At 35.7% G+C, this 26,908-nt stretch overlaps 6 protein-coding genes and 1 long non-coding RNA gene across 7 annotated transcripts; 3 read left to right on the top strand and 4 right to left on the bottom strand.

The window, feature by feature from the left end:
- Positions 1-384: 384 nt before the first annotated feature.
- Tdc2 (Tyrosine decarboxylase 2) lies at positions 385-8,676 on the bottom strand. The gene is made up of 10 exons (XM_076113352.1): positions 8,280-8,676; positions 7,153-7,204; positions 4,365-4,435; positions 4,045-4,281; positions 2,990-3,529; positions 2,493-2,682; positions 2,130-2,194; positions 1,409-1,629; positions 1,104-1,184; positions 385-579 (listed from the first exon to the last, which is right to left on the bottom strand). Exons 1-10 carry the CDS (start codon positions 8,592-8,594, stop codon positions 465-467), a joined length of 1,887 nt encoding a protein of 628 aa, XP_075969467.1. The 5' UTR covers positions 8,595-8,676; the 3' UTR covers positions 385-464.
- LOC142972327 (uncharacterized) lies at positions 769-9,789 on the top strand. Its single transcript, XR_012959450.1, has 3 exons — positions 769-910; positions 1,426-1,666; positions 9,336-9,789. It is a non-coding gene; the product is annotated as an uncharacterized LOC142972327 (long non-coding RNA).
- Positions 9,790-13,762: 3,973 nt separating this feature from the next.
- LOC142972676 (integrin beta-6-like) lies at positions 13,763-15,744 on the bottom strand. Its single transcript, XM_076113966.1, has 3 exons — positions 15,345-15,744; positions 14,987-15,147; positions 13,763-14,713 (listed from the first exon to the last, which is right to left on the bottom strand). The coding sequence occupies exons 1-3, from the start codon at positions 15,586-15,588 to the stop codon at positions 14,570-14,572; spliced, it is 549 nt and encodes a 182-aa protein (XP_075970081.1). The 5' UTR covers positions 15,589-15,744; the 3' UTR covers positions 13,763-14,569.
- Positions 15,745-18,682: 2,938 nt separating this feature from the next.
- On the top strand, positions 18,683-19,699 carry Rpp25 (ribonuclease P protein subunit Rpp25). The gene is made up of 4 exons (XM_076113351.1): positions 18,683-18,884; positions 19,043-19,227; positions 19,307-19,426; positions 19,569-19,699. The coding sequence occupies exons 1-4, from the start codon at positions 18,789-18,791 to the stop codon at positions 19,678-19,680; spliced, it is 513 nt and encodes a 170-aa protein (XP_075969466.1). The 5' UTR covers positions 18,683-18,788; the 3' UTR covers positions 19,681-19,699.
- Mob4 (MOB kinase activator 4) lies at positions 19,682-21,352 on the bottom strand. Its single transcript, XM_076113350.1, has 4 exons — positions 21,099-21,352; positions 20,839-21,002; positions 20,543-20,752; positions 19,682-20,455 (listed from the first exon to the last, which is right to left on the bottom strand). The coding sequence occupies exons 1-4, from the start codon at positions 21,150-21,152 to the stop codon at positions 20,221-20,223; spliced, it is 663 nt and encodes a 220-aa protein (XP_075969465.1). The 5' UTR covers positions 21,153-21,352; the 3' UTR covers positions 19,682-20,220.
- Positions 21,353-21,634: 282 nt separating this feature from the next.
- LOC142972322 (T-cell immunomodulatory protein) lies at positions 21,635-23,957 on the top strand. Its single transcript, XM_076113348.1, has 2 exons — positions 21,635-23,065; positions 23,159-23,957. The coding sequence occupies exons 1-2, from the start codon at positions 21,727-21,729 to the stop codon at positions 23,587-23,589; spliced, it is 1,770 nt and encodes a 589-aa protein (XP_075969463.1). The 5' UTR covers positions 21,635-21,726; the 3' UTR covers positions 23,590-23,957.
- Positions 23,943-26,366, bottom strand: LOC142972323 (corepressor interacting with RBPJ 1). The gene is made up of 5 exons (XM_076113349.1): positions 26,202-26,366; positions 25,983-26,077; positions 25,438-25,688; positions 25,018-25,273; positions 23,943-24,765 (listed from the first exon to the last, which is right to left on the bottom strand). Exons 1-5 carry the CDS (start codon positions 26,271-26,273, stop codon positions 24,696-24,698), a joined length of 744 nt encoding a protein of 247 aa, XP_075969464.1. The 5' UTR covers positions 26,274-26,366; the 3' UTR covers positions 23,943-24,695.
- Positions 26,367-26,908: the final 542 nt, after the last annotated feature.

Here is a 26,908-nt window from a genome sequence, read left to right as displayed (position 1 = left end):
ACTTAATACAGGAATAAATAAAATATTTGTCTAGTTTTGCCCTACAAAAAAATACATTCTAGTTAAACATCACTTTGACACGGATTACGGGAGAAAATCCTGAACAATAGTCATGAATGAAAGTCTAAAGTCTATCCCTATAGTTCCATTGAGTTGTCCCGTCATGAGTGATGAGACAATTGATATACTATTCAATTTAGGCTCAGTCGTCTCCATGTCGGAACAAATGCCGCTGTTCTGGTGCTTGTTGCCTGCATCACAAACTAGTGGGACATTCACTTCTTGCTTTTAGTGTTTCGTGCTTCTTTGATGAAACTGCATGAAGTGGAATGGATTTGCCCGGGTGACAGGTTTAGTATACCTTATAGATTAATAATAAAATGACAGTATTCAATGCTCACATAAGTATTTATTACTGAGATAACTGAGAGATGCGGGTGAGTAGTCTACAAGTATCGAGTCGGTCAATGGTAAGAGGGGGAGGAGGCGCGATGCTCCGGCGACGCGCACGGCGATGAGCCGCGCCGGCTCGTGGTGCCGGGGCTCTTCAGTCGCACCATCGTGTCTAGGTGACGGAACCTGGGAACAACAAAAATGGTTTAGATATCATATCAAAATGATTATGTACGGTTGCATGTAACCAATGCGCCACAGCAAATTGGTTACATGCACCAATTCGCCAGACAGACCAATTATTGTCAAAATTATCAATCATATTTTCAATGTTCTATGTTTCAATTTTCTAGAAATCTAAGAAATTTTATGCACTGTAAAGTATCCTACATGTTGCTCCAATACCTATTCTATGCTTGTGCGAAATTTTAATGCAATCCATACCGTAGTGTTTACGTGATACCAGAATACAGACAGGGAGACCTCCTGACTTTGAACGTTAACAGATTTATTATAAGTAAGTATAGATTAGATATAGAATTACAATAGAAAAAAAACAGTTATAGATATACTTAGATTATTTTCGTAGGTAGCACTATACATTCCGTAAATGCCAATGCTTCTGTGATTCTAATTATCATCTTACTAAACTGGCGCCCAACTGGGATTTCCCTATCCCTATTTATTTTGTCAAGAACGAAATAATGTACCTAATTGGTAAGTCGTTAGCGTCGTTGTCAACGCTTTGGAAGAAGAACCCAAGCGGCCAGCTGATCCAAGACGACTGCTTCCTGTAACCAAAAATAATCCGTGAGTCCTATTGTATTTATCTAATATCATGCACATAATAAAAGAAGAGATGTTATGTGTTAATCCTCATAATCATAAAAATATATGAAGTTTCTTTCACTCCTTAGCGAAATGAAAGAGAGAAAACATATTATAGTAGTTTTTAAACTAAAATAGGTTTATAGTGTGTTTATGAATAAGAGCTCTTTAAGTGATCTGTGCTTACGGTGTCGATGGTTGTAGTACAGAGCCAGCCTCGGATGGCGTGTCGGGCGTGGTGGGCGCAGCAGCCGAGGGCGGCGGCGAGCCGGGCGTGGTGGGCACCGGCGGAGGCGTCTTGTTGATAGCCGGGTTGTAGATCTTCGGGTCGCTCACCATGCGCACGAAGAACGAACGCTTGTGCGCCAGAGCAGCGCGGTTGCGGCGAGTGCGCTCCACATTCAAGTCCTGCAAACGAATTAAGACTACTGTATTCTGTCCTCGGGTAAGTACCATTTTGTTTGCTAGATATGTAATTGGGGGCAAAATTGCTGTAAGAAATACTAGTGACAATTTATAGCACTGTGGTTAAAATGATCACTGTGCCAACACTATCTTGGCTGTTCTAGAATCAAATTAAATATAGGTTGATACAAAAAATCTTGTATGAGGTCAATTTGTTCTGTGTGTTTGTAAATAGGTACTCATTATACTAAACGTTAATTCCTAACAAAGAAATGGTTCTTCCAAGAAAATAACAGAACTCATAGTTCCAAGATTATTTTTGCCTTATGACCTCAATGTAGGTCACTGGGTAAGCAATGACCGCAAGGTTAGGATTCTGACTGATCATCACGTATTCCTAGCATGACTTTACTATTTAGACAATGACAGTGTTCTAATTTTAGCGAATTCATAAGGGTTGGTACGGCACCGCATGAATAATTAAACGACTAGTCGATACAGACCCGTTCTTTGTCTGGTCCTTCGATCAGCTCCGTTGCGAAGTCTGTTATTATATCCCAGGCTATTTCTGGAATAATAACAGCAAATTAATAAGTGCATTTAATAACTACGCTTATTGGGTACCAAGTTATGTTTTTATTGGTACAACTGGTTGTTGTTGCACATGCATGCCTTCATTGGTAATACAAAAAAAATAGTTTAAATATAGTATTTACAACAGATAGGCGTATTCAGTTTAAATTAAGGTTAATTCGCAGCAAGAGTCTACATAAATACTGGAGTAACTCTGTTAAGTTCGACTTATTTATTAACCATACAATATGAATAAAATTGCTTGCATATAAATTATTTATACAAATATTTACCAATATCTTCACGCGTGGCGTGTTGTTGCACAACACAGAAGCGTATGACGAATCGATCTCCGACAGAGGCCGGCACCATGTGCAGTTTGCCGGAAGCGTTGATGTTTGTCAACAACTTCTTGTTCAATTCATCTATTTGTTCGCCCGGCTCGTCGGGGCTGCCCACGAGGCGGAAACAAACCAACCCCAACTGTAAATCGCAAATGTTCTATTAAGGTCAAACTTGCATCTATTTATACGATTGTATTAGCTATTTCAATCAACTACATGCATTCGAAATCATACTATTAACCTGCCAGTCAAAGTTGTACCCAATAAGTATTAGCAGGTAAGTGAATAATAGATGTAAAATCAAGCCGGTCAGTTGTCTGTAGGTACATGGCTGGCCTGCATACGTAAGTGCATCGCTTTGAACTCACCTTGTCCCTCCGCGCCATGGACGTCACCCACATTAATTTCTAATATTATCCACTCCGTTAAATCAATAAGTTCCTTACCTTTACTTGATTGCAGACTTGGAATCGATCATCCTTTTTGACGAGTTGCTCGAAGTATTTTGCTAGTTCACAATGTCGTCGCACGTACTTCTGCAAGCCGCTAATCCCGTAGCTTCGTAACATAAACCACAACTTGAGTGAACGGAAGCGACGGCTCAATGGCACACCCCAGTGCCTATAATCGATGGCTGTGTGGTCATAGCAGTGCTGTAAATAAAGTGGGTCGACGACGAGCGCTGACGTCAATAGATATCGGTTTGTAACCCACAGCAAAGAACAGTCGAAGCTCGTAAGCATGAGTTTGTTAGGGTTAGTGTTGAACGAGTCCGCGTACTCGATCCCGGCGAGGTGATGCTTATGCTCAGGGCAGAGGAAAGAGCTGCCGGCATACGCGGCATCGACGTGCAGCCACACGCAGGGAAACTTTCGGACCACTGGTCCAATCTCCGGCAGATTATCAAAGGAGCAGCATGATGTAGTGCCTAAAGTTATTGATACAAAAAAGGGCACTCGTCCAGCTTCCTCGTCTTCTTCCATAGCCTGTAATATTTTAAAACTCAATTTGAATAAAATACTCTTACCCTGCAGTATATATTGTCGTATCGAAGGAATGAAAAGTCTTGCAATAAATTCAATAACCAAATGAACGAAACCTTAAAAAGCTTCTTCTGAAATTCTAGTTACGACGTCCGCAATTAAATAGATTTCTCATAAGAGGGTATCGTGAAATTTCAATATTCGCGGCATAGAAAGTGGCACACAATGCGGCTCCATTACCGCTCGGCTCGCTACGTATTTCCGGCATCCACGGGCAAGTCATTAAACGCGGGACAGCGTCGTCGCCGCGCGCCCCGACGCCCGTCTTGTTTCTTCAATTACCGCCCGCCTATCTGCACCCTCTCCTGCACTATTGCATGTCCCAATTCCATTCAAAAACACAATGCAAGTGGCAAAATAAAAGATAATCTTTTCGATTCAATCATAAATAAAATGGAACGTCTGTTCGCTACGAACGTTTGTCTGGATGCTGAAAAAATAATAATATTTATACTCACTTCTTTTAACGTGTCACCCCTAAGGGAGCCGTTATTATCGGGTTGTAAAATGCGGAGTTTAACGAAGCAGATCATGGCTGCCTTTTCGACGCAAGAATGTGCTTCCTTCGAGCAGTAGGCGATGAGCTTGGAGAGTAATAGTCCCTCGTCTACGTTCGGGAACTGGTGCTTTAATCGTTTTATGCCGTTGGCTCTTGCGGCCAGCATTGAAACCAGCACGCACTCACTAGCGGACCCCTATAAATTGTATAAACTTGTAAAATGTCTAAAAATGCTAATTTGTAAATATTTTATGATTAACAAACGTTAATTATTTTTACCTCAATAACGCCGCCACCTTTGCTACCTTCTTCGAGCGCTAAGAAACTTGGTGGTAAACCTATTGCCTTACCTGAAAGCATATTTAAACTCAAAATATTAATATTTTTACGTGTTAAAAAGCGAATATGGAAATGGTGCGATCAGATTTAAAGGTACCTTCCATAATAACAACTAACAACTTGTAAGTCGAAATAATATTTAAAGAAAATTGGTAGGTATATTGTATTGGCTTATAGCTCTAAAGTGCAGAACATTGTTAGAGAGAATCAGATATAAAATTTATGATCATGTCGTCAACGCAAAAACTGTTTATCTAACCCTTATGAATATTAAAAGCCCTTTCAAAATCAGGAAACTGACGACATACATATATTATTATTACTAGCTGACCCGCGCAACTTCGCTTGCGTCCAATAAGAGAGAATGGGTGAAATTTTTCCCCGTTTTTGTAACATTTTTTACTGGTACTCTGCTCCTTTTGGTCGTAGCATGATGATATAGCCTATGTCCTTTCTCGGGTATCAACGTATCTCCATACCAAATTTCATGCAAATTGGTTCAGTATTTAGGCGTGATTGAGTAGCAGACAGACAGACAGACAGAGTTACTTTCGCATTTATAATATTAAGTATGGATATCATTTTGTTACTAAGCTTTATCTTTATAGGCACGAATATGGTGGGTCACCATCACACTGACCAGTAACGACATATTTATCTTGGTTGTAAAAAGAACGCCGAACATTAAATAATAATAATAGACTTACTTCCTACTGCGTCATTTATTCTTTTGCAAAGAGATTGATAGAGTCAGATCGCGGTTCTTCAAAAATGTTAAAATGCTTTCTTTGAATTAAACAAACAAACTATGAATAATACAAATGCTTTAACATTCGTGCTCACCGCTCAATCAGAACTTTTTATTCTAATATTGTTGTTGTCATGCTAGCATGTCAAGCCGGGATATCAAGAATATTCCAAAATATCTGAATATGCTAAGTTGCATCCCCTATCTAGGAATCGCAGCTAACACTGTGAACTGTAATAGATTACACTACTGTTTGAACTTCAGAGCCAAACAGACGAGGGGAGTTTTTCTAAAAAATAAATCTACTTATAAATTCCTCATAACAACATATTTTCTTAAATGACGAATGAGAGGCGTGGGCAGACATTTTCCCACATACAATTAAATACAATAAGGCTGAATATGGAAACGGTAATGTCAAATTTGTGCATTGTAACATAATAATGCCTCAACCGGCATTTGAACGTGATACGGCATTGTTAGGTGGTGATGTTGGTCTCTATCACGATGCGCCGTTCTCGAGGCCTATGTATTTTATCTTTTTAAAAAAAATAACAATACAAAACCAGCCAATTGCGAGTCGTACTCACGCACGAAGAGTTCCGTACCATCATCTATAATAGAAAATTGCTTAAAATTCATGTTTGTTCTATGGGAGCCCCCTGTAATATTTTTTTTAATTTTAAGTATTTGTTGTTATAGCGGCAACAGATATAGGTACTATTAGGTACATCATTTGTGAATATTTCAGCTTTCTAGTTATCACGGTTTATGAGATACAGCCTGGAGACAGACAGACAGCGGAGGCTTAGTAAAAGGCTCCCATTTTACCCTTTGGATACGGCACCCGAAATAGAATACTGTACTTCTTTTTAATAAGCTAGGTAACTATGTATATGATGTACTGCATACAAATCACACACATTCGATCCAAAACTGATATAAGTTTCAACGTTAGGCTGTCATAATCAGATGCAATAATTACTCGAGTTTATAGCCTCTTAGAAGAAGGATTAAAGAATAACGGCTGTAAATAATATTCTCATTTAAATTTGTTAGTAAGTACCACTTGGCTGTATTGAATTTAAAATACAGTGCAATCAAAATACTCGTAATACTCGCGCAATATTTTGAAATGTAATCACTTACCGTACCATTTTATTAGAAGCGTTATATACAACACTATAGGATAAAATGTATCGGCTATTCTGCTTTAGGCGTTCAATATTCATTGGCTTGAATCTAAGACATGTTCTTAAGACATATAGAACACTGATCGAAGCATGTCTAGGTCATTGCCTTGAGATCATGTGTGCTAGCTTCAAATGTCAAGCATTTTTAGTTTATTTTCGAAACTGCTGCCAAAGAATATTGGAGATATTAAAATTTCAGTGAAATAGGAATTGACCAAACGCTTTTATAGATCAATGATAATATAAAGTTATAAGTTACGATAAAGTGGCTATTGAATGTATAGGAAATGGGTCCAACTTACTGGGCACTAGGCTAGGCTTGAAAAAAAAAGATTTTTTTTGCTTGTAAAAAATGTACCTACCTCATCCCAAAACCATGTTGATCATTCATAATGACGGAATTTTTCTCTTGATTGATTCCAAATAACACATTAACTTGTGACATTATATTCCAGTATTTCCAAGCGAATACGTTTTTTTTTTACTTTTCACAGAGTAACATATTGTATTCAGATGGTAATGGTTAAAATCGAGTGTTTTTTAAACACAGCCGATGATCAATTAGACCGTTTTAGCACAGGTTCTAGTATATTGAATTCACTACAAAAAGACATACCTACCTATATTATTTGTTTGATGGTATAATGAAATGAAAATGAAAAATTAATAATTGCTTCCTATTCCATTATATAGGACAGTGCCTTCTATTGGCGACACTCTACAAAGCTTATTGAAACTTGTCTTTATAATAGATAGATACGTACAATTGGTTAACAAAGAAACTCACCCATCCAGTCAAGCATTATGATCTCCAGTTCTGTACAAGCAGGGCTTGCAGCCTGTAAAAGAAAAAGTTGTTGACCACACAAACTTCCGGTATTCACTTGCAACTTAAAAGTTTGTTCGTGCTTTCTTTGATTTGCGGAATACATTTCTGTTTAACAATCCGTACAATTTCTTTTCTTTAAGTATGCTTTAAGAATAACTTTATTTGTAAATATTACAATCACGTTTACGCCTTTTCTAAAATGCGTACAATTGTAAAATATGATTATAAGAATTTGAAAGACTAAAGTTAATATTTAAAGTGTATCAATACATATCGTAGACACTTCGGTTCCTTCCTTTTTGATAAAGACCTTTTTTATGATTGTTTTAAATTACATGTTATTTAAGGCCTCGTTTTTAAAACACCATACATACATACGTGATGAATATTGAAAATTCAATTTACATACATTTAAAATAAACTGACATGTTTAGTTGGGCTAAAAAGGGCTGGCAACAACATAAGTTATTTAAAACATCAATTACAGGACAATCAATACCGGTGCAATCGGTGTCTTTGACTCAACCGAGTGCCGTGTCTATGTTCTTCATGACGAGTTTACACGACCTAAATATTTCTTAAAAAATCCATAAAATTCAGTTCTCAAATCATAAAAAGTGTAAGTGTGCTAAATTAAAATGCTTATATTTCATGATCGGCGATTTAGTTGAGAAGAAAAACTTTAGTGTATGTTAACCGATAGCCGCGGCTATCGCCTCGTTAGTCGTCGATCCATCATTGAACCTATCATATAAACTCACTTTTATAAGTCAAAATGTTTTACATGTTATATCACGACTTTAATATATCGTGACAAAGTCTTTAACAACGTTATCGTGAAATCAGGGTCTACGAAACAGGGGTCTACGGCTATTACGGGTCTACGGGTCTACGATGTTGTATGATTTTTTAAGGATGCATATGTGTGGGTTTCTTTTCTAAATATGTTTTGATTTCTTTAAGGTACGTACTTCGATAAAAGTTAAGAAAACTCAGATTAAGCAGAGCCCGCTTCAAGCCACTTATTATTTCTAAAAATTCTTGGAAGTGGAATTCTATCTACCACAGATTTATGTAAAGTTTACCCAAGAGAATCCGATGCATCCAATGCCGGCGGACAGCATATCACCAAGGATGGAAGGGTACCCGTTGCCGGACGGGAAGTAGGCGTGGAACCGTGGATGCTGCCAGTGCGTCACCCCCGGCATGATCTTGTTCTCGACGTCGCTCATCACGTCGTCCCATGCCTCCGGGAGGTGCGGAGCCTCAGCCGGCAGCGCCGCTCGCAGGTAGCCCGGCTCCACAGAAGGGATCACCCGTCGCGTTTGCAGCGTATTCATATACGTGCAAATGTAATCTACCATTTCCTTGCCCCGAACACGGAACTCCTCCACATCCATGATTGTAGACACTTGTTCAAAGTTACGGTTAAAATAAAAGAGTTTGGTGTTGCGATGGACGGGGCTGCGATGTCAGCGGCGCGACGGCCTCCGGCTGACTCGACGACCATAGGCAGCACTCCTGCGGTTGAGAGGACGGGCGACGCGCGGGGAGGGTGCGGATGCGAGCGTGAAGGCTTTCGCTCCGAGTCATGCCGAACGTGGCCCAAACAAGCGATGCACGCGATTTTCCTTTATAAACACTTTTAGTTCATTCAGTCATTCACAAATAATATAAAAAAACAGATGTTGTCTCATTAACGCACATCCAATAATTCAAGTTCAGCTCCAATGAATTAATTGAAGATTTTGGAGAAAATTTGATGATTAAGAACATTTATAAATTTGTTAGAGCACTATAAATTATAATTGCATTATATTAAACGTCTTCTACATTGACTCTTCCTAGAGTGAGTGTCTACCGTTCCTTCATACAGGTCACTATTTGCATACTTCTTTCATATTTTTACATATATTTTTTTTATATTTTTCTGAAACTAATATATTTTCTTAGGGATCAAATCTTTCACTGTAAAAACTTGATCGTATCTATTACGACGTGAAGGAAGACCAAAAAGCAAAGTACTAAACTTTTCTTATTGCATGGAGGAAAACACTCTCAGGATAATTATAATTTCAACATTCACTCTAATTATTTTTTAATCCAAATGTGATAAAACAAGTCATAAATTTGCTCTGTAGGTCCGCTGGTCACTCGTGTCGTGCGCTGGGCGCGGGCTGCGTCCACCGCGGCCAATGATACGCGGCGCGCCGCCCGCCCTCCACACCACTTCATTGTGTCAGCTGAATGCTTCCTCTAAGCACCGTTCGACTTATACACCATCATTTTTGACGTCATCACAACTTTTCGCGCAGGTGATCAACTTTTTAATTTTAAAGCTGAACCTTTTATTAAGTTATTGTTCTTGGTAACTGCAAGTATATATTTTAACTATTAAGCAAAGTAACCCAAATTTTCTCAAGATTACAAAACAATAACAATCATAGTTACTATCGATTTACAAGAACATAGAACTTAATACTTATCTAACAAAGGAAATAACTAAGCAACTTGATGAATAAAATTAACTAATATTTTGTCTATTTTATTTATAAACTGCCACGGTATTAAAAGTAGGTATTATGTGAGAACAAAGTTAGTAGTTAGCATCTCGATTATTTTCACTAGTAAAAGTGGGTTGACGAAAATACCAACATTCATAGCATTTCATAATTTTTCGGCAGCTAGGTAGATACAGTGGAATGTGCTACGAAATTTTACGTGGTAGTAACATTTTAATATTTTTAATCACCTTCTTGTATTCATGTTCCTTCGTTTTATGTAAGTTTTAGAGTTTAAAACCTACTATTAAAAAGTACATGGAATCCTTTTTTCATTTATTTATGAACAATTTTACATATTCTTTATAAAATAACCTTTTTACCAAAGGTACATAAACCAAATATGTTTATAACAGATGTTAATGAAAAAATGGTTTTAAAAGTAAAATATAAATCGGAGTATGAACATATTATACTTTATCTTTACAACATATTTTTCTCTAAAAGCTGTCATTCATCGGTTTATTGAAAAATTTTCGAACTTTTATCTACACAATATTTTGCTTATTTTCATACAACGAGTGTGTAGAGTTTCCAAGTGATAGAGGCAAAGCCGCGAAGCTCGCCGCGCGCACGGTTTGTTATAAATAATTTAAATGATGCGAAATTGGTGAAAGAGAACTCGTTGTCGCTCAAGTGTCCATGAGTGCGGCCACATGAATATTCAGGACTCATCCCGACGTCCTAAATATTCCTTGGGATTGTGCCTCCGAGATTGACACTTGTTTCTACTTCTGACTTCTCAGGTGACACTTAAATGTATAATAAGCGAGAATCTGGTAAGATGCTTACCCAGAAGAACGGAATAATTGTATCTTTGAACTTTCTAATAGAATATTATGTGGCACATTAACTTCAAGTAGGCGGGTACCTACAAGAATCCATTAGTTATCATGATAATATATTAAGTTGTAAGTATCTTAAACCGATTTGACTGAATTGTTAACTTAATCGTATATAATCACGTAACTACGATGTTGTAGTTAGATGTATACTTATATACGTATATGTGGTAATGGATATTTTAGTATTATTTATGTAAGAACGCCTTCCCTGTTAAAATTTATGGCATTATTATATTGTACGTGAGATAGGTTATGGTTTCAAAACTTACCCGATGCTCTACAAACGTAAAACCAAAACATAAGCCTTTGAATTTAGTTGAACACGGTGAAAGAGTTTTTAATAGCTTTGTTTAGTATATTAAAAATAAGTAGATCTTATTCTTTTATAAACTTCGAATATTAATTGCGAAATAAGGTAACTTATTTTATAAGAAAGGCCGTAGTCAACATACAAAAACCTAACAGTAATATTTCCCTGACATATGAACATATATGTTTCTGACCATTACTATTTATTAAAAGTTTGAACCTTTAATTAAGTTTTCTTATGAGGACACATATTTTAATATCTTATCATTAGACATAGGTTTATTAATATTATTATCTTATATTTTAGGTAAAATCAATTTGCATAACAAATAAGAGTTCCAATCCTTAGTGTCTATAAAAAATCGGTGTGATGGACTGTTTGTTGGACAATTTATTAAAATAGTAGATGCCTGATATTTGATTCCATAAATATAGTAGACATGGGTTATTAGATTTATTTAATAAGTATGTGTGAGAATAAGTAGGAAGTGAAGGGTGGCGTGGAGCGTGGAGCGTGGAGGTCGGTGCGCGGGCAATGGCTGGTGCCGCGGGGCTGCGCGGGGCTCGGCACGCCAGGCAGTCGCCGCCTCGTCGTCGGCACGCGCATTCTTCCCCACTCCAGAATACCTAAGGCGTATTATTATGTGTGATCTCGGCTCCTATTGTGCAATATATATCTACCGTCCGCCTCCATTGACATCTTATTCCGTGCTTAAAACTCCGATCACGTCTCCCTACGAATTATTCAATAGTAAAATTCGTCTTCAGATATTTAACTTATTTCAGTTAGATATCTAAATTTTATTTTAAGATAAAGTTACGTTACAGTATTACAAAGTATATTTTACGATCTGTTAGTCAATTGGAAACTTTGAAATAACTTGCTACGCGCTACGCCGTAGAACTTCGTAGCTCAGAAATATTTGCCAAATGGTTTTTTGTTTTTGTTTTCTATAAATTGTTATCAAACAGTTGACTTCTATTTGTTATCTGAAATTGCGAGTGCGATACAATTTTGCATGCCTCGTTTACAAAACCTTGTCTAACTGTATTACTAACTACAAATATGGTAAAGTAGTAGGCATACCTAATGCAAATTTATTTATATTTTAAACAAATTTCTGCACATCAAGTATAGTCTCATTTACGTTGGTGGCGAGCTAGCGTCTTGTATACATATATATGGTGCTGATCGACACTAAAACAATTTAAGCGCTCCTTCCATAATCGAATCTTGCGCTCCCAGCTCCTCGGGGACCGCATTCCGCCACAATTATTGAGCACAAATTTGGTTACGACAGTGACGTTTTTATTTTGTTAAGTAGGTATTTAATACAGAAGCGTATGGTTGGGATGTAAACGTTATAAACATCACATATTGTTATGTATTTTTTTGGTTAGTTTTTTGCTTGCTCTTCTAATAAGACTGTACCCCCTTTCCGATGTAATGGTAGATTAAATAATTGTAATGGCTATCATACGTATCAACATTTGACCCAAACATATATATTTTTTTATATTTTAAATATTTTTGGACAACTCACACACGGTCATCTGATTCCAAACTAAGCAGAGCTTGTACTATGGTAACCAGACAACTGATAAACATTCTTATAATTCTAAAGACATACTTATATAGATAAACTAGCTCACCCGCGCAACTTCGCTTGCGTCACCTAAGAGAATGAGTCAAAATTTTCCCCGTTTATGTAACATTTTTCGTTGCTACTCCGCTCCTAATGACCGTAGCGTGATGTTATATAGCCTATAGCCTTCCTCGATAAATAGGCTATCTAACACTGAAAGAATTTTTCAAATCGGACCAGTAGTTCCCGAGATTAGCGCGTTCAAACAAACAAACAAACAAACAAACAAACTCTTCAGCTTTATAATATTAGTATAGATTAACATCCAGGCTCAGAACAAATACTCGTGCTCATCACACAAATATTTGTCCCGGGTGGGATTCGAACCCGCCACACGCGGCGCTACGGTTATTGCGGCGAGGTGACCGCTTAAGCCACTGCGCCAAACGTGCAGCTAAATTAATAATGTTAAATTGATTTTGTAATTTATGTAGTCCGAGAAATTGTAGCGAAGTTGGGACTCTATTTTTCAGATGGATCCGTGAACACGGAGTAAAACTACGAGTTATTTAGAAAATTGTGATCTTAAAATATTTGAGTACCTAAGCCTTAGAGACTTAGGTACTCAAATATTTTAAGATCGAGAGTAGAGCCTTTTGCTTTCCTTGATCATTTACCAATTGGAATATTATATGTACCTACTGTATCCTAGTGACGATATTGATATAACTGGATTTGAATCTGCCAAACTTACCCTCGTATTACGCCCTATGGAAAAACCAACCTTTATTATATATTTTCCGTAAGTTAAATATCCTGTATATTAACATTTTTGTTAGTCAGAGCAACGTACGCGATCCGTAATTCCGTATCGATCGTGCGAGTGATCCATCAACTCTGAACATGACGTGGATCGCGTCACTATCATGACACATATTGCACTCGAATTTACTATTTATTTATATAAGTGTTGGTATATGAATCGAGTAAATATATAATAATATTTAGAAATATCATTGTTAACCTGGATTGTTAGGTAGAGAACAACGTACAAGACCCATACTATGACATGCTTACGCCATTCCAGTTCTATCGCAACATTTTGGAAAAATCTCCCTCCCACAACGGCCCCAAAGTAACTTAAAACAGTAGAGTGAGAATCGAATCCACGGTACGGTTCAGTGATAGTGGCCCACGCCGTTAAGATTGCAATAAACACTACGCCAAGCGTGACATCAACATTTATTTTATTCTTTACAATTAGGCGAGAAAATTGATTTCAGTTAAGTGACTTAGTAGGTAGGTAATCTCCACAAAATAATCTCGAGTTCAATTTTAATTTATTCCTAGATAAACACGCTGAGAAAATTCCAACTAATATCATGACTTCTCGAAGCAAACGTTCAATAAATATCGAGGAAATAAAAGGTGAACTCGTTGTGGAAGAGAAAATAGACTCGTTGAAATCTAATTTCGCGTAACCATAACGGGCAGGCACTCGAGCCCGATGAGCCATCCGCGACAGACGCCCGGCTCATATCAATTTCTTAATTGAGACGCGGCTTCTTCGCTCGAACGCTTCTTCTCAAAACCTCATTGCCTCCACAGTGGCGCGATGGCGCACACCCATCCACCCGAGCATTCTTCATAACATAACTAAGCATAGCCGACTACAAAGAAATTCTGCGAACTTTTCACTTCGCTGAAATCTCGATGCTGTCTAGCTATGCGACTACAAGTATGTAGCTATATGTCACTTTTATCGGACGGGTATTTATAAAATGAGGAAGAATTTGAATGAATATTTTCAACTTTCACGCGAAATAATCTGAAAATATTAACACTGATACTTCACTTGAACGAACAGTTTAATTACTATTTTAGAATACAAACAATTCTTACATAACTAATGAAAATATTAATATTATTGTGCTTAATAATGCTCCCTCTATGCTCTACCAACTAGTCGACTTGTTCGTGATGTCATTTCTTATATGATGTAGGATATTAAAAGTACTATTTAGGCCAGAACAACTGCGCGGTCGTAATGGAGAATAACAATAAGGATTATTTATTATGAGGCTGGAATATCAACGTCTGAAGGTTTAGTAGAGCCATCCTCAACGGTTGTCGGGCCACTGATGGAATAAGGTCCTTCGTTGCATTTAGGTCCTTCACACGAAAAGTTGTCGAACTCACAAAATTCACCCATTATCATCTGCGAAAACAAATAAATATATTAAGAGCAAAACATGAAAACACACGTTAGGTGGCTTAGAAATTAGGACAGCGATAAATCCACATGTTAAACTTGTTTGCAGAGAAAATTTTAAAATGATAAATTTCCGATATTTTTTTCAATTAAACAATTTCAATTAGGTAGGTAAGTAGGTTCATCTTAGCATCATCTAGCACTCCATTTCTAGTACCAGAAATGACGGAATTTAGCTTTAATTTTAAATATTGTAAATCAAACTTTTCTTTTCCTCACCTTAGTAGGTTCCCGGGGGTCTGATTTATTGCACACACACTGGCCACACACACAAGTGCCTCTACCAGAGCACTCGGCTCCGGTCGTCACACCTGGGGGGTAGCAGCGCTGTTCTACATCATCACGGCTGCAAGAACACTCCGCATTTTCAGCGAAGCTAACTGTAATGTAGATATAATGCAATTAACTAGTTAGGCATGAAGAAATATGCTACAATTTAACAAACAATAAAGTAATCTTATGAATAAAAGCACAACATATTAAAAAGCCAACTCTACCGACATTGTTTTCTGCAATTGATAGTTAAAATGAATTGTGATATGACTAATTACCTACTAAAATTAAATGTTATACTTACAGCCAAAATCCTCGTGGTCAACAGTGTTATTTGAGCAAAACTCTTCGAACCCAGTCAACTGCTTTGAAAAGCATTTATTTTCACTTTCACACCAGGAACAATGAGGTAACTTCAGACACTCTAAACATGATGTTTTAACAGTACATACAAAACGTTCGTCCATTATAAACTTCTGTCCCCGTGTCATTCCATTGACAACGATAAAGAAACATGAAATGAAAATAGTATTGTGAAGTATTGACATTTTACTATTTTATTGATAGAGCCGTGGAATGACTTAAACGATAGTTTCACCGGATGTTAAACTTTAAATAAGTAATTAAAGTGTTGAATTACGAATATAATATACAAGATAACTGCTTAGCCATGACTCGTAATACGCAATTATATCGAAGAGATAACCTTTGGTATTCCGAGCGGCAAATAAATAATGCTCTCGTTTTGTATCGACACAAATATCTTCGAGTTTAGATATTTGTAAGAGAATTAATCGCGAAATTTGTAAGAATTCTTCGAATAATTACGATCCAATTCGTTTTCTGGTTTCCCTAATTCTTAGGTTATATTTCATACAGCTATATTGTAAGAAATATTATACCTAAGTGCACACTTACATGTATCTGTATGATACAAAATAATGAATGAATCATTTTATAAGTTGAGGTACTTACTTTATTATACTTGTGTACACAATAATTACGTGCTGTCGATACTCATACATATGTACATTCATTGCACTAAGGTGCAGGCAGAAGAGTATGAAATATGCCCACGTTTCGGCATTGAAATCCTTTTTTCCATATAATAGGTAGGTAGGTATAGGTAGCGAGTCTATCACCATTTACTAGTCAAGTCTTGGGTTATTATTGAGAAATATAATAATAATAATATAAACACCAGGCGTAGGTAAATGGCCCGACGACCCTGGAATCGAACCCGAAACCCCGTGACCAGCTGTCGAATATCGTAAAGTTACTCCTAAGTACATTACGACAGTAAATGCATATTGAATTCCCTTGATAGAACTTATTATTATAATTGAACTGCTAGTAGCCCGCAGTTACTTTGTACCGTCTTCGTAGACCGTGGTATGATATGATATGTGTGTTTGTCGGTACAGTTAGTAGGTGAGGTACTTAAATTTTGCTACATAAATATAATGTGGTCTCATGCGGCACCCAGTGATATTGATTAAAACCAGCCAACATTGCAGGAGTTTCTTTATTATAATACCGAACATATTATAAGGACTTACTTAATTAGATAGCTACCTAACTACCTTCATATTAGATGGCTAGGAAAGAAAGCAGCAACGTCCAAAGTTGGATAATGTATTCTCCGTAGACTCTTTATTTGAGGACTTTATTGAGTAGTTACAATAATGCCGACCACCAACAAAACAGTAGGTAAGTATTGCTCGCAATTTTTAGTATCGAAAAGTTCAAAATCCTGAGTAAGTATAAGACTATGATATTATTCGAACTGTGGCTTATTGTCTAGAATGTAAGGTAGTATATTTTTTACACGTGCTTGCTGAAGACACGCTCCTCGAATAACTGTCTGCAAACAATTTTACATCTACCTAAAACTACAAAATTACGATCTCGCCCTATTATAACAGATTAATTAAAAATAGATGCGCGTTTTTTATTTGTGTAGATATACATACTATATGTTATAGCAAGTATTTACTGCGTATAGAAGTGATTCATACCTACTGAAGAAATTTTCTAACGATAGCACTCGGAGAAAATGGAACATGGCTAAAAAGTACCTGTAGTAAGTAATAATAAGTTAGTAGAGAATCTTGTATGCAAGATTTGTAGCATTCTGAGGTATACAAAAATCTTTAGAATATCAGTGACTTAACAGTCAATAGGTATATAGAGCCTAGATAAATCATGCCAAGGCTGAGGCTCTATACTAAGTTGTCCGACTTTAGACTGATTGTATAATCGCTATCAAATCCAGTCGAAAAAATAAAATAGGTAGGTATAGTCCGCCCTTTGGCCCTTAAATAAAACGCATGTTATTAAGTGTTCTATTCGAATATTTCGGTTTTTATTTCTGTAACTTTTACAAATATTGAGTTTATTTTTATTTCTTTGAGGTACTCATGAAATCTTTCAACATTCGTTGTATTAGATGCCAACGATTCTGTGGAACCGGTAGTGGTTTTTTGCTGTGGTTTTCTAAGGGTTATTTCCGGATTTCTCTGCATGTAACTGAAAAACCAGCTCTTCCCCGCTATTTTATTCTTTCGCCATGATGTTGGCATTTTCAAATTATTAACCAGTGCCAATTGATATGCCATTTTTCTGCATTCATTCGCACACAAACCCGAAGATAGACATGCACACTCCTTAAAATAATCTTTTAAAATTATTTCTTGCTCTGTACTAAATATCTTAGAAAAAGAATATTTAGGCGTCAAATGCACCTCGTTAATACTAAAATGTTTGTTCTTAAGACAATAGCGTCTTATTGTAGTGTAAGGAATGCCAGAGGCTTTGGCTGCTTTTCTTAAACTCAGACCATTCCTGATATTATTTAAAGCCTTTTTCACGCCATCGGTCGAGTGAGTAGCAGTTTTGCGAGGTTTTGGAGTGCGGGCCATCCTGAAGACATAAATAACAAATTTTATCGATTTATTGGGATTTAATAATTTGAGGATATACTGGGTAGGTCACAGTGGCTCATGACGCGCTGTGTAGTGAACTGAGCCATTATATCCCATACCCCATATTAGATTTACATTATGTAGGTAACTTTCGACATTACCTTCTATAATACGCTGTTAGAGTTGAAATAAATGTAATTTATTAGGCATTTATTGATGTAGGTAGCAGTGGCAGGTATTCGTGAACGAACTCTAAGTATACCTATTTGACTTTTGGGCTCACCTTATAATTCTTTTGATTAGAAAATCAATACGTAACACGAAACGTCCATAATAACAAGCACTTGTTTTTTGTAATGAACCGTGTGGCTTTAAACGTGTACTATCCACCATATACCAAACGAAACTCTCCCGATATGTGAGAGAGATAGGTTAGGTTACACAGTGGTCCACCATAGATTAAATTGACTGCTAGTGACCCACTGAAGGCTACTGTAGCCACTATGACTTTTGTTGCCATTTACGAGCTTAAATAAATAGGATATTCAAAAATGATGTCCACCAATGGTCCACAAACATTGTCAATTGAAAATAATAATTCAGATTTTCGCAGAACATAATAAGGATTTGCTAAATTAAATATAATTTCATAAATAAAGTAGGTTTAGTTTATGGGTACGATCAAGTACAATGTCAAAACAGAAACGAAACGTTACTAGAATATTGTCAAGCAAATGTCAGTCAAAACTTACAAATTGTTAGGTTAGAAATTTGCTTTCGTTAATTTATATCAAAATAAACACAATGTATGTTTAAGTCAAAGGATGGAGAATTATAGCAAAGGTAAAAATGTTGAAGAGGAATTGGAGCGTAGCAAAATACCTATAAAGGATTTACCTGAAAATTTTCTTTGGATGCAAGTAAGTTACAAAACATTGTTATTTAGGAAAGTATCTGTACTTAGTTTATTTTTATTAAGTGCAAAATACGATAAAAGTTTACATTTAAATTATTATGTCGTGTAAATCTTTCTTGTACAAAAGTCCTTTCTACTATACTGATTAATAAAATGTTTTAGGTACGAGGTGGAAGTAAGATGCCAAATCTATTATCACACGCATCAGGTATTCTTGAGGACAAATCGTCGACTGCTGTCGTATGGAGCGGAGCGGGAGTTGCTATCCCTAAAGCAATATCATGTGCGGAGATTATCAAAAGACAATTTTCTATTCCTCATCAAGTGACTAAACTTGCATACAAAACGTAAGGCTTAATATTGACACTTCATTTCATAAAAAACCTAATGTGTAGACTAAGCAATGATTATTTTGATAATTTTCAGTGTAGAAGAATACTGGGAACCTAAACTGGAGGGTTTAGAAACACTTGTAGTGAAGCGACAAGTACCTATTATTCACATATTACTATCTATTGATCCTGTTCCTGATACTAATCAAATTGGGTAAGTGCAAGATGTAGGGTAATATTAAGTATTGACAGTCTTTCTAAATAACTAATATGTCAACTTTAAAATTTTCTGCTGTAAGAGTTTAACCACAATGGTTTATTCTAAATAATCTCAAAATACTTTGTATTGTTGACAGATACCAAGCCTTACAAGGAAAGAAGTTTTGGCAAAAGGAGCAAACTGGCAACCCTAAACAACATCAGTCCTACAAATCTAAAAAACCATTTAAATATAAGAACAAGACATAAATATAAGCATTATCATGTATATTTGTTTTATTGTGCATATAATAAGAGTTGGAGATTACAATGAACTTACAATTTTTCTTATGACTACATTATAAATAACAAATATTTATACTTGACACATGAAATACTAACACAATTTTTGAGAGCATTACAGTATTTAGATTTATAGATGTTTATCATGATCTTAATCCATTTATAGCTAAAAGGTAGTCAAGACACGGAATATATAATATTCAAACATCTATTACACTGATGAAGATAAATGTAATTAATACTATACTAAATACTTTCTTCTATTCTTAAAAATTAGTCTGCATTCTGGAGCCATTACAATTAATTAAAGGTGGTTGATGCACAGTAAGTTGTCAAAAGTCACTAATGTTCATAATTTTTATCTAAGAAGAGTGTCTTCTTAGAATACACTGGTAATATTTAAAGTTTTCATTACTTCAGTTATCATCACAAGCAACTGTGAAAATACAGCAGTCAGTAATACATTAATTTAGCTCATATGAATGAGCCAAATTATTTCTTTAAACCTCAGGCTTCTGATTCACCCACTGGTGTCTCATCGTCCAATTTTGGCAAAATCAGGATCTCTTTAGAAATAATTGAGTATTTAGTAACAAAATATGTAAATCTCTTGCAGAGATGGGTTTCCTTTTCAAATGCATCAAATATTGCACGATGATGGAAATATGCATGGGAAAATATTCTGTAAACCCGCCTGCAAACTGAACCCAACTTTGCTACTGATGACTCCTTGATGCTTACTCTGAAAATAAGTAAGTTTATCATAAGATAAAATTGCTTTATGTAATATCTCGGCTGTTTACTGAAAAAGGATTTATGTATAACAAACCTGCTAGGGAAATATTTGTTACTATTGAGTAAGCAAGCAGCTCCATCAAGAGTATGTCTGGTATAATCAATAGCAGGACATTCCTTGGGTGTTTTGTGAGCTGCACACAGGAATATCCACTGTTCTGTAGCAGTCATCTGTGTGCAAGTCTCTGGCTTGCACTCACTTTGTAATTTCACTGCTAAGCCATTTAGCTCCATGCAGAATTGTCTGAAAATGAACAACAATAAAAACTTAATTTACACACTGCGTTTTCAAGAACCTAGGTAGGTACTTTCTTTTAGGCAAAGGTTTACCTCAGATGTTCATATTTCCAAACACCTTCATCCTGAGCTTCGGGCATTTTTAATATAGCTTCTAGATTGGAAGGATCGCGTCGGATGGTTTGTTGTATGAATTGCTGCACAGCCAGAGTGCTGTCCATTTCCTCAAAAGGCTCATCAGGCCAACGACAAAACTCCTGATAAAAACATATGGTTACATAAACAGAGAACACAAAACATCTCATTCACAATAAAAGTCTGGATAGTCGTCGTCTGAATAATTATTATTTTACCTTTGCTTTAGAACCGGGTCGATTCCGTCTCAATATTTGAACGCCGTCAGCCATTTCGAATGAGAATAATCAATGGGCCGTATTTTTACTTCATTTACCGTTGGATTTTAAAGTTGATTCTACCTTTAAAGTTCAAGAATTATGACAAAATAAGTACACAAGAAATCAATTATTTTTGTAGAATATCGCCATTACGATTTACGATATTTTTTACGAGACACTTGTCAAGTTTTTTTTTTTAATTCACTTGCCGTTGCTAGAGCTGTAACCAGTCCACATTTTATAAAACCATAGAGCTTTAACCTGCAGCCGCAAAGGTACTTTCTAAGGTAGTCCAGTAGCAAAAAGTCTTTCTTCAGCACCTTTCACAGCATCGCATACGAGTTCTATTAAAAATATTTAAAGATTTTTATGATTTGATTATACATTTCATTTACATTTTTTTTTTAAATATCCATTAGTCGATTTTCAGTTCCATGCAAATAATATTATTGTAGATTCAGGAATACATAATGTTAAACGTGTAGAATCAAATAAAATCTACATTTGTCTATGGTTTTGACTTTACATCTGTAGTACAAAGAAAATATTTTTTGTTTACAAAGTCAAACAAATGTAATAAATCAAAATGTTTTCGTATTTAGTAATAAATTTGATATTTAGTGTATTAATTACGATTAGTGAAGCTATAAGTGATATGACTGAGAGTTCTTTTGGAAAGTATAAAGAAGGCGTAATTGCTGCTTTTGGAGACTTCAATTCAGATGAACTCACAGATGCGTTTGTAATTAAAAACTTCTCAAGCGTTGAAGTATATTTAGCTTATGACAAAGAGCCGTTTTTACGGCCCTCAGCATATGCATGTAATTTTAGCAACATTATAATAACAAGTGTTGTACCTGGTGACTTCGACGGAGATGCGTACATGGATATAATGTTGACAACACAAACTTCTAATGATATTTCTAATTACCATTCTGTAAGGATACTGTGGGGTGGCGAATCTTCCTTAAATTGTTCAAATGCTCAGTTCGTGAAAGCAATCACATTGGGGCAACCACTTGTCATGGACTACAATAGGGACATGATACTTGACCTGTTTGGTATCAATTCAGAAAATCAACGGGTATTTTGGATATTTGACAGATCAAGGACAACACCTTTAGAGAAGCTAATGGGTGATGACTTGTATAAAGCAATCAAGTTGCCACATTCTCATTCATTTCTAGATGTTAATGAAGATGATGCCGCTGACCTCCTGGTCACAACGACATCAAATGTTGAAGTGTGGCTCAATGACGAATTTTATGGATTTAGATACAACAGTAGTATTGAGTTACTTGTAGGCCACCCAGCTATCTATGGACAAGCAGTGTTTCTTGATGTGGCTCTCTCTGGTCAATTCTTTTTAGTAATTCCTGTGTGCTACGATATACAGTGCTTAAACAGCACTATACTGATATATGACAATCAACAGTGGCATGATTTACAAGTAGATTTTAATGATGGCAAGGGTACACAGTGGAGATTTGTGCCTCCCAAAAATGAAATCTATTTAGATACAATAACAATGAGGAGTGGAGATTATAATATGGATGGATATCCAGATATTTTGATGACCCTCAGTCCTGTTAGCAGCAATGAGACAAAAGTATTTCTCCTTCACAATACTCCTTGCTCATTACCGGGATGTAAATTTTACAGAACTTTTGATGTGCAGTGGGACAAATTTGATTCATTTGGCAATGATGTGATAATGGCTACATTCTATGATTTCTACATGGATGGTGTACTGGACATAATCTATGTTAAGAAAAATGTTACCACACAAACACATACAATGCACTCATTCAGAAATGAGTTAGAGTATGATACTAATTTTATCAAAGTAATTGTTGTAACTGGATTAACTAATGAGAAGATACCTGTCAATAATAGAACACTTTACAATAGAAAAATTACATTTGGTGAGTAGCCATTCTCTTATTGTTAACTGACATTTGTAGTTAACATGCTCATAGGAATAGATTTTTAATGGACCTGTTTTTTTTATATTTCAGGAACTAATCTGCCAGGCCCTAAAATTGGATACAACACATGGTCACAAGAAGGCACCTATAGAACTGGTGTTTGTGCACAGTTGCCTCAGTCAGCATACTTTGCACTGCAACTACCTTATTCCATATTTGGTTTAGACCGCACACCAAACTTTGTGGACACCTTGAATGTGGGTCTCTCAGGATATTCCAGGAGTTGGACTCAGATTATTCCAAATTCCCAAATAGTTGTCATTCCAGCACCCCCTAATGATCCCTCTCAGTGGAAGGCTCAGTTATTTGTAACACCTAGTAAAGTTATTCTCAAGAGTGTATTTGTTCTGACTGCTATCATCATTGTAATTTCTTCATGTGTAATATACTTACATTGGAAGGAAAGAAATGATAGGCAAGACATAATAGAGATTGATGAAAAGACTTATGTAAAAATTTAATTATGTTGTAAAGTTATATTTTATGTTATACATAGATTTAAGATATGAATATGTGATAATATGTATGTTGTGTTATAAAAGAGGATACAAATGTTTATATTATGTTATATCTGTCAAATAATGCATGCTGGTACTCTCTATTTCTCAGTATTTAAAAAAAAGTCTTATTGTCATTGTTTCAAGTCACTGCACTATGAATTAGAAAAAATAGTAAGTTTCTCGAATTCTGATTTCACAATTACCATTATGAAACTACTCAGGGACATTAAAATGTATTATCCAACTGGTTTTCCCGATCCTGAAATATTCACTGTGATATTAATGTTATCTTATTAATGTTAAGATAATAAAGTGTGCTGTTTTTTTCATTTCTTGCTTTTATTTTATAAAATCCTAGACACATACCTACCATTATACAATGATAGAATATTTTTTCTAGTCGAAAATTGGATGTTAAGAGTAATTTTACATTGAGACAAATATATTATGCAAACTTGGGTATACAAAATAGATTGCAATCTAATGATGCAATGTCCAAGCCTGTGATAATAGCCTAGTATCAGTTAGGAAGCATGGGCACTACTAAGATTTTTCAAACCATGTTCCCAAGTTGATACCATTCTATTACTACAGGTCCTAATCATGCTGCAGTCTTACTAATAAACATTGTGTAAGCTCTTATTAGTTACAGTGTTTTGTATCTTTTCTTTGTTTTAGTTTAGGTTTATAGGAGTCCTGGCTTTATGCCGAATTCCGTTATTAACACAGTAAATTAAATTAAATATATCAAAAAATATTTTGTAAATTGTCTAACCAAGTTGGAAAGTTCGAATTGGAAGTTATTTAGCAAACAACGCTAACCTACCCCCTATTCTGTACATCAATGCTTTGCTAGAGTACTGAGTTTTAATTTGTTATAAGAAAGCAGCAATGTATTGCTTAGCAGCTGTCATGTGCCATACAAAGCTGTCAGCAGAGATACACAATACATAATGCAAATCTTACACAGTGTTTATTAGTAAGAGAGACAATATTTAACATTCACTAAATAGGTTAAATATAAGACAAAGTTATCAATGTTAAACCACATATCACTCCTATGGGTTCTAATGCCGGCTAGACTTGTGCTTGTGTTTCTTTTCCTTTTCTTTCTTTTTCTCCATTTTCTCAAGCTTCCTGAAAACAAAAGTAAGGTAAATTAAGTATAAACTTAGGCTCCTCCGCTAGACCCTCTTTCATTATGACAGGAGACCTGTGCTCATTGACAAGCAACATAAATACAAGTATAATGTGTTTATATAACTGGTATGTATATTATTTGTAGTTAATAAAAGTTTCACCAAATAGAGTTATCTGGTCATGAAGGTGTGAAGATTTGTGCCAGCTTATAAATTCCCAATGCAATAGATAAAAAAGAAATATGCTTACTTCAACAATTTCTTTTTCTGTTTCTTAGTCAATTGACTAATGAGGTCTACTTCAGTTAGGCTGGATGAGTCAGGCTCTTCAATTTTAGTAGCTGACAATGGCAGGGCTCCTGGTTTCATTACAAGGCCAGTATCACGCATCTGCTGCATCAATGTTGGTACATCTGGTTTCTCTTCTTCTTCTTCAGGAGCTGATGTAGAAGCCTGTAGAGCTCTTGCCTCACTCATAGACAAGGAGTACATGGAACATTCCTTATCTGAAAAAGAAAATGGTAATTTATTTATTTACTATGACAACTAAAGCGAAATATTTCATCTGAATTTAAATTTAATGGAAACTTGTGATCAGGAAATATTGTCTAAATATTGTAAAGATTCGTTGTATATAGTAAAACGAGACAAAGATAAAATAGGTACAAACCTGTATTAATGTGCCCCCACTTGTGACATTTGATGCATCGAACATTTCGAACAAGAATTCCAAAAGGTTGATCTCTGATTTCATTATCTCCCTTGCAGTAGCTCTCTCTAGGTGCATTGTACTTCCTCTGCCACTCAAATTTATACTCAGGCTCATTATCCTCCCGTTCACGTTCTTTCTTCACACCCGGGGGCGGCTCATACATGAAATTAAGACTCAGCTTGTCCTTGCTGTCTTTACTCAATAGGGCTCTAGAAAAAAACAAAGTCATTATTAACTAGAGACTACTTACATCATTTACTTTTTTTTTTTTCTTAAAAAGGCAACCCACATTAAGAATTGCTCTTGTGTCGCGGAGACTTTTCCAAACATACAAACAACAGACAGAAAGTAGGTACAATCAGACTTGAAACAACTATTTGTGGATTGCGCAAATATTTGTTTCATGTGGTAATCGAATCACGACCTCTCGATGCACTGGTAGTGGCGTGGTTTCTGAAATAATGTAAATATAAAATCAACACGTAATCGTTAACTTTACTTACTTGTTTTCATGTAACTCCTGCTCTTTCTCGTATTGAACTCTCAGTTCCTCTTGCTTCTTTTTGTATGCTTCGGTTTTCTGTTCGGCCATCCATACCTGTTAACAAATTTTAAGATGAAACAGAAATCCTTCATGTACCCAACATACCATTTACAACTTTACAAGATGTTGCAAACTAAACAACTAAATATTTTATTGCAATTTCACCATAATTACTTACCCGTTTTAAGTTGTCTCTCGAGGCAGGATGGAAGAACTTCTTACACATGTAGTTATTAAAGCCTTTACCCATTTTGAAAGCTTATTTGTACTAGTTAATAAAGTAAGATATTCTCACAAAATGCGTAAATCTCTCAATATCAATAATCAACAATGAATGAAATTTTGACAGTTCACTAATATTACCAGCTAAAACCAAAAAATTACCTTTTAAAATTGCATTTTATATTAATATAATTGACTCATTAAAATGTATGCGCAAAACATTATAAATTACAACCCCAAACTCGATCATTCTCTTTAAATGTGAATTTGTTTAACGGAATAGGGTTCCTATAGGGTTGTTGGGAAACGCATTCCAACGGGAATGAGATTGACGTACTTTAAACCGGGACGAATTCGGGCTGAGCCGCGAGTATTGATCGCAAAAACTTTTTATATAGTATTAACTTACTTCAAATGTCTCATTCCGGATTTGAAAAAATATTTGTAGATAGAATTAAAAATAAATTGAAAGTAAATATAGATAGACAAGAATAATTTGCACTTTTCTAGGGAAAATCCATAAGTTGGTAACATTACACTTACTAATCAAAACCATCATGGCTGACTGAAATGTCATAGTTAGGGATGCGAAAGATGCTTTAATATTTAGTAGCTTACATATAGCAAAATAATAACTTTGGCTAAGTCGAATAGAGTCAAACT

The sequence above is a fragment of the Anticarsia gemmatalis genome, chromosome 4 (genome assembly GCF_050436995.1).
Source record: "Anticarsia gemmatalis isolate Benzon Research Colony breed Stoneville strain chromosome 4, ilAntGemm2 primary, whole genome shotgun sequence".
NCBI classification, from domain to species: Eukaryota; Metazoa; Arthropoda; class Insecta; order Lepidoptera; family Erebidae; genus Anticarsia; species Anticarsia gemmatalis.
Note: the sequence above shows the minus strand (reverse complement) of the source record. Positions and strands in the feature narration are given on the sequence as shown.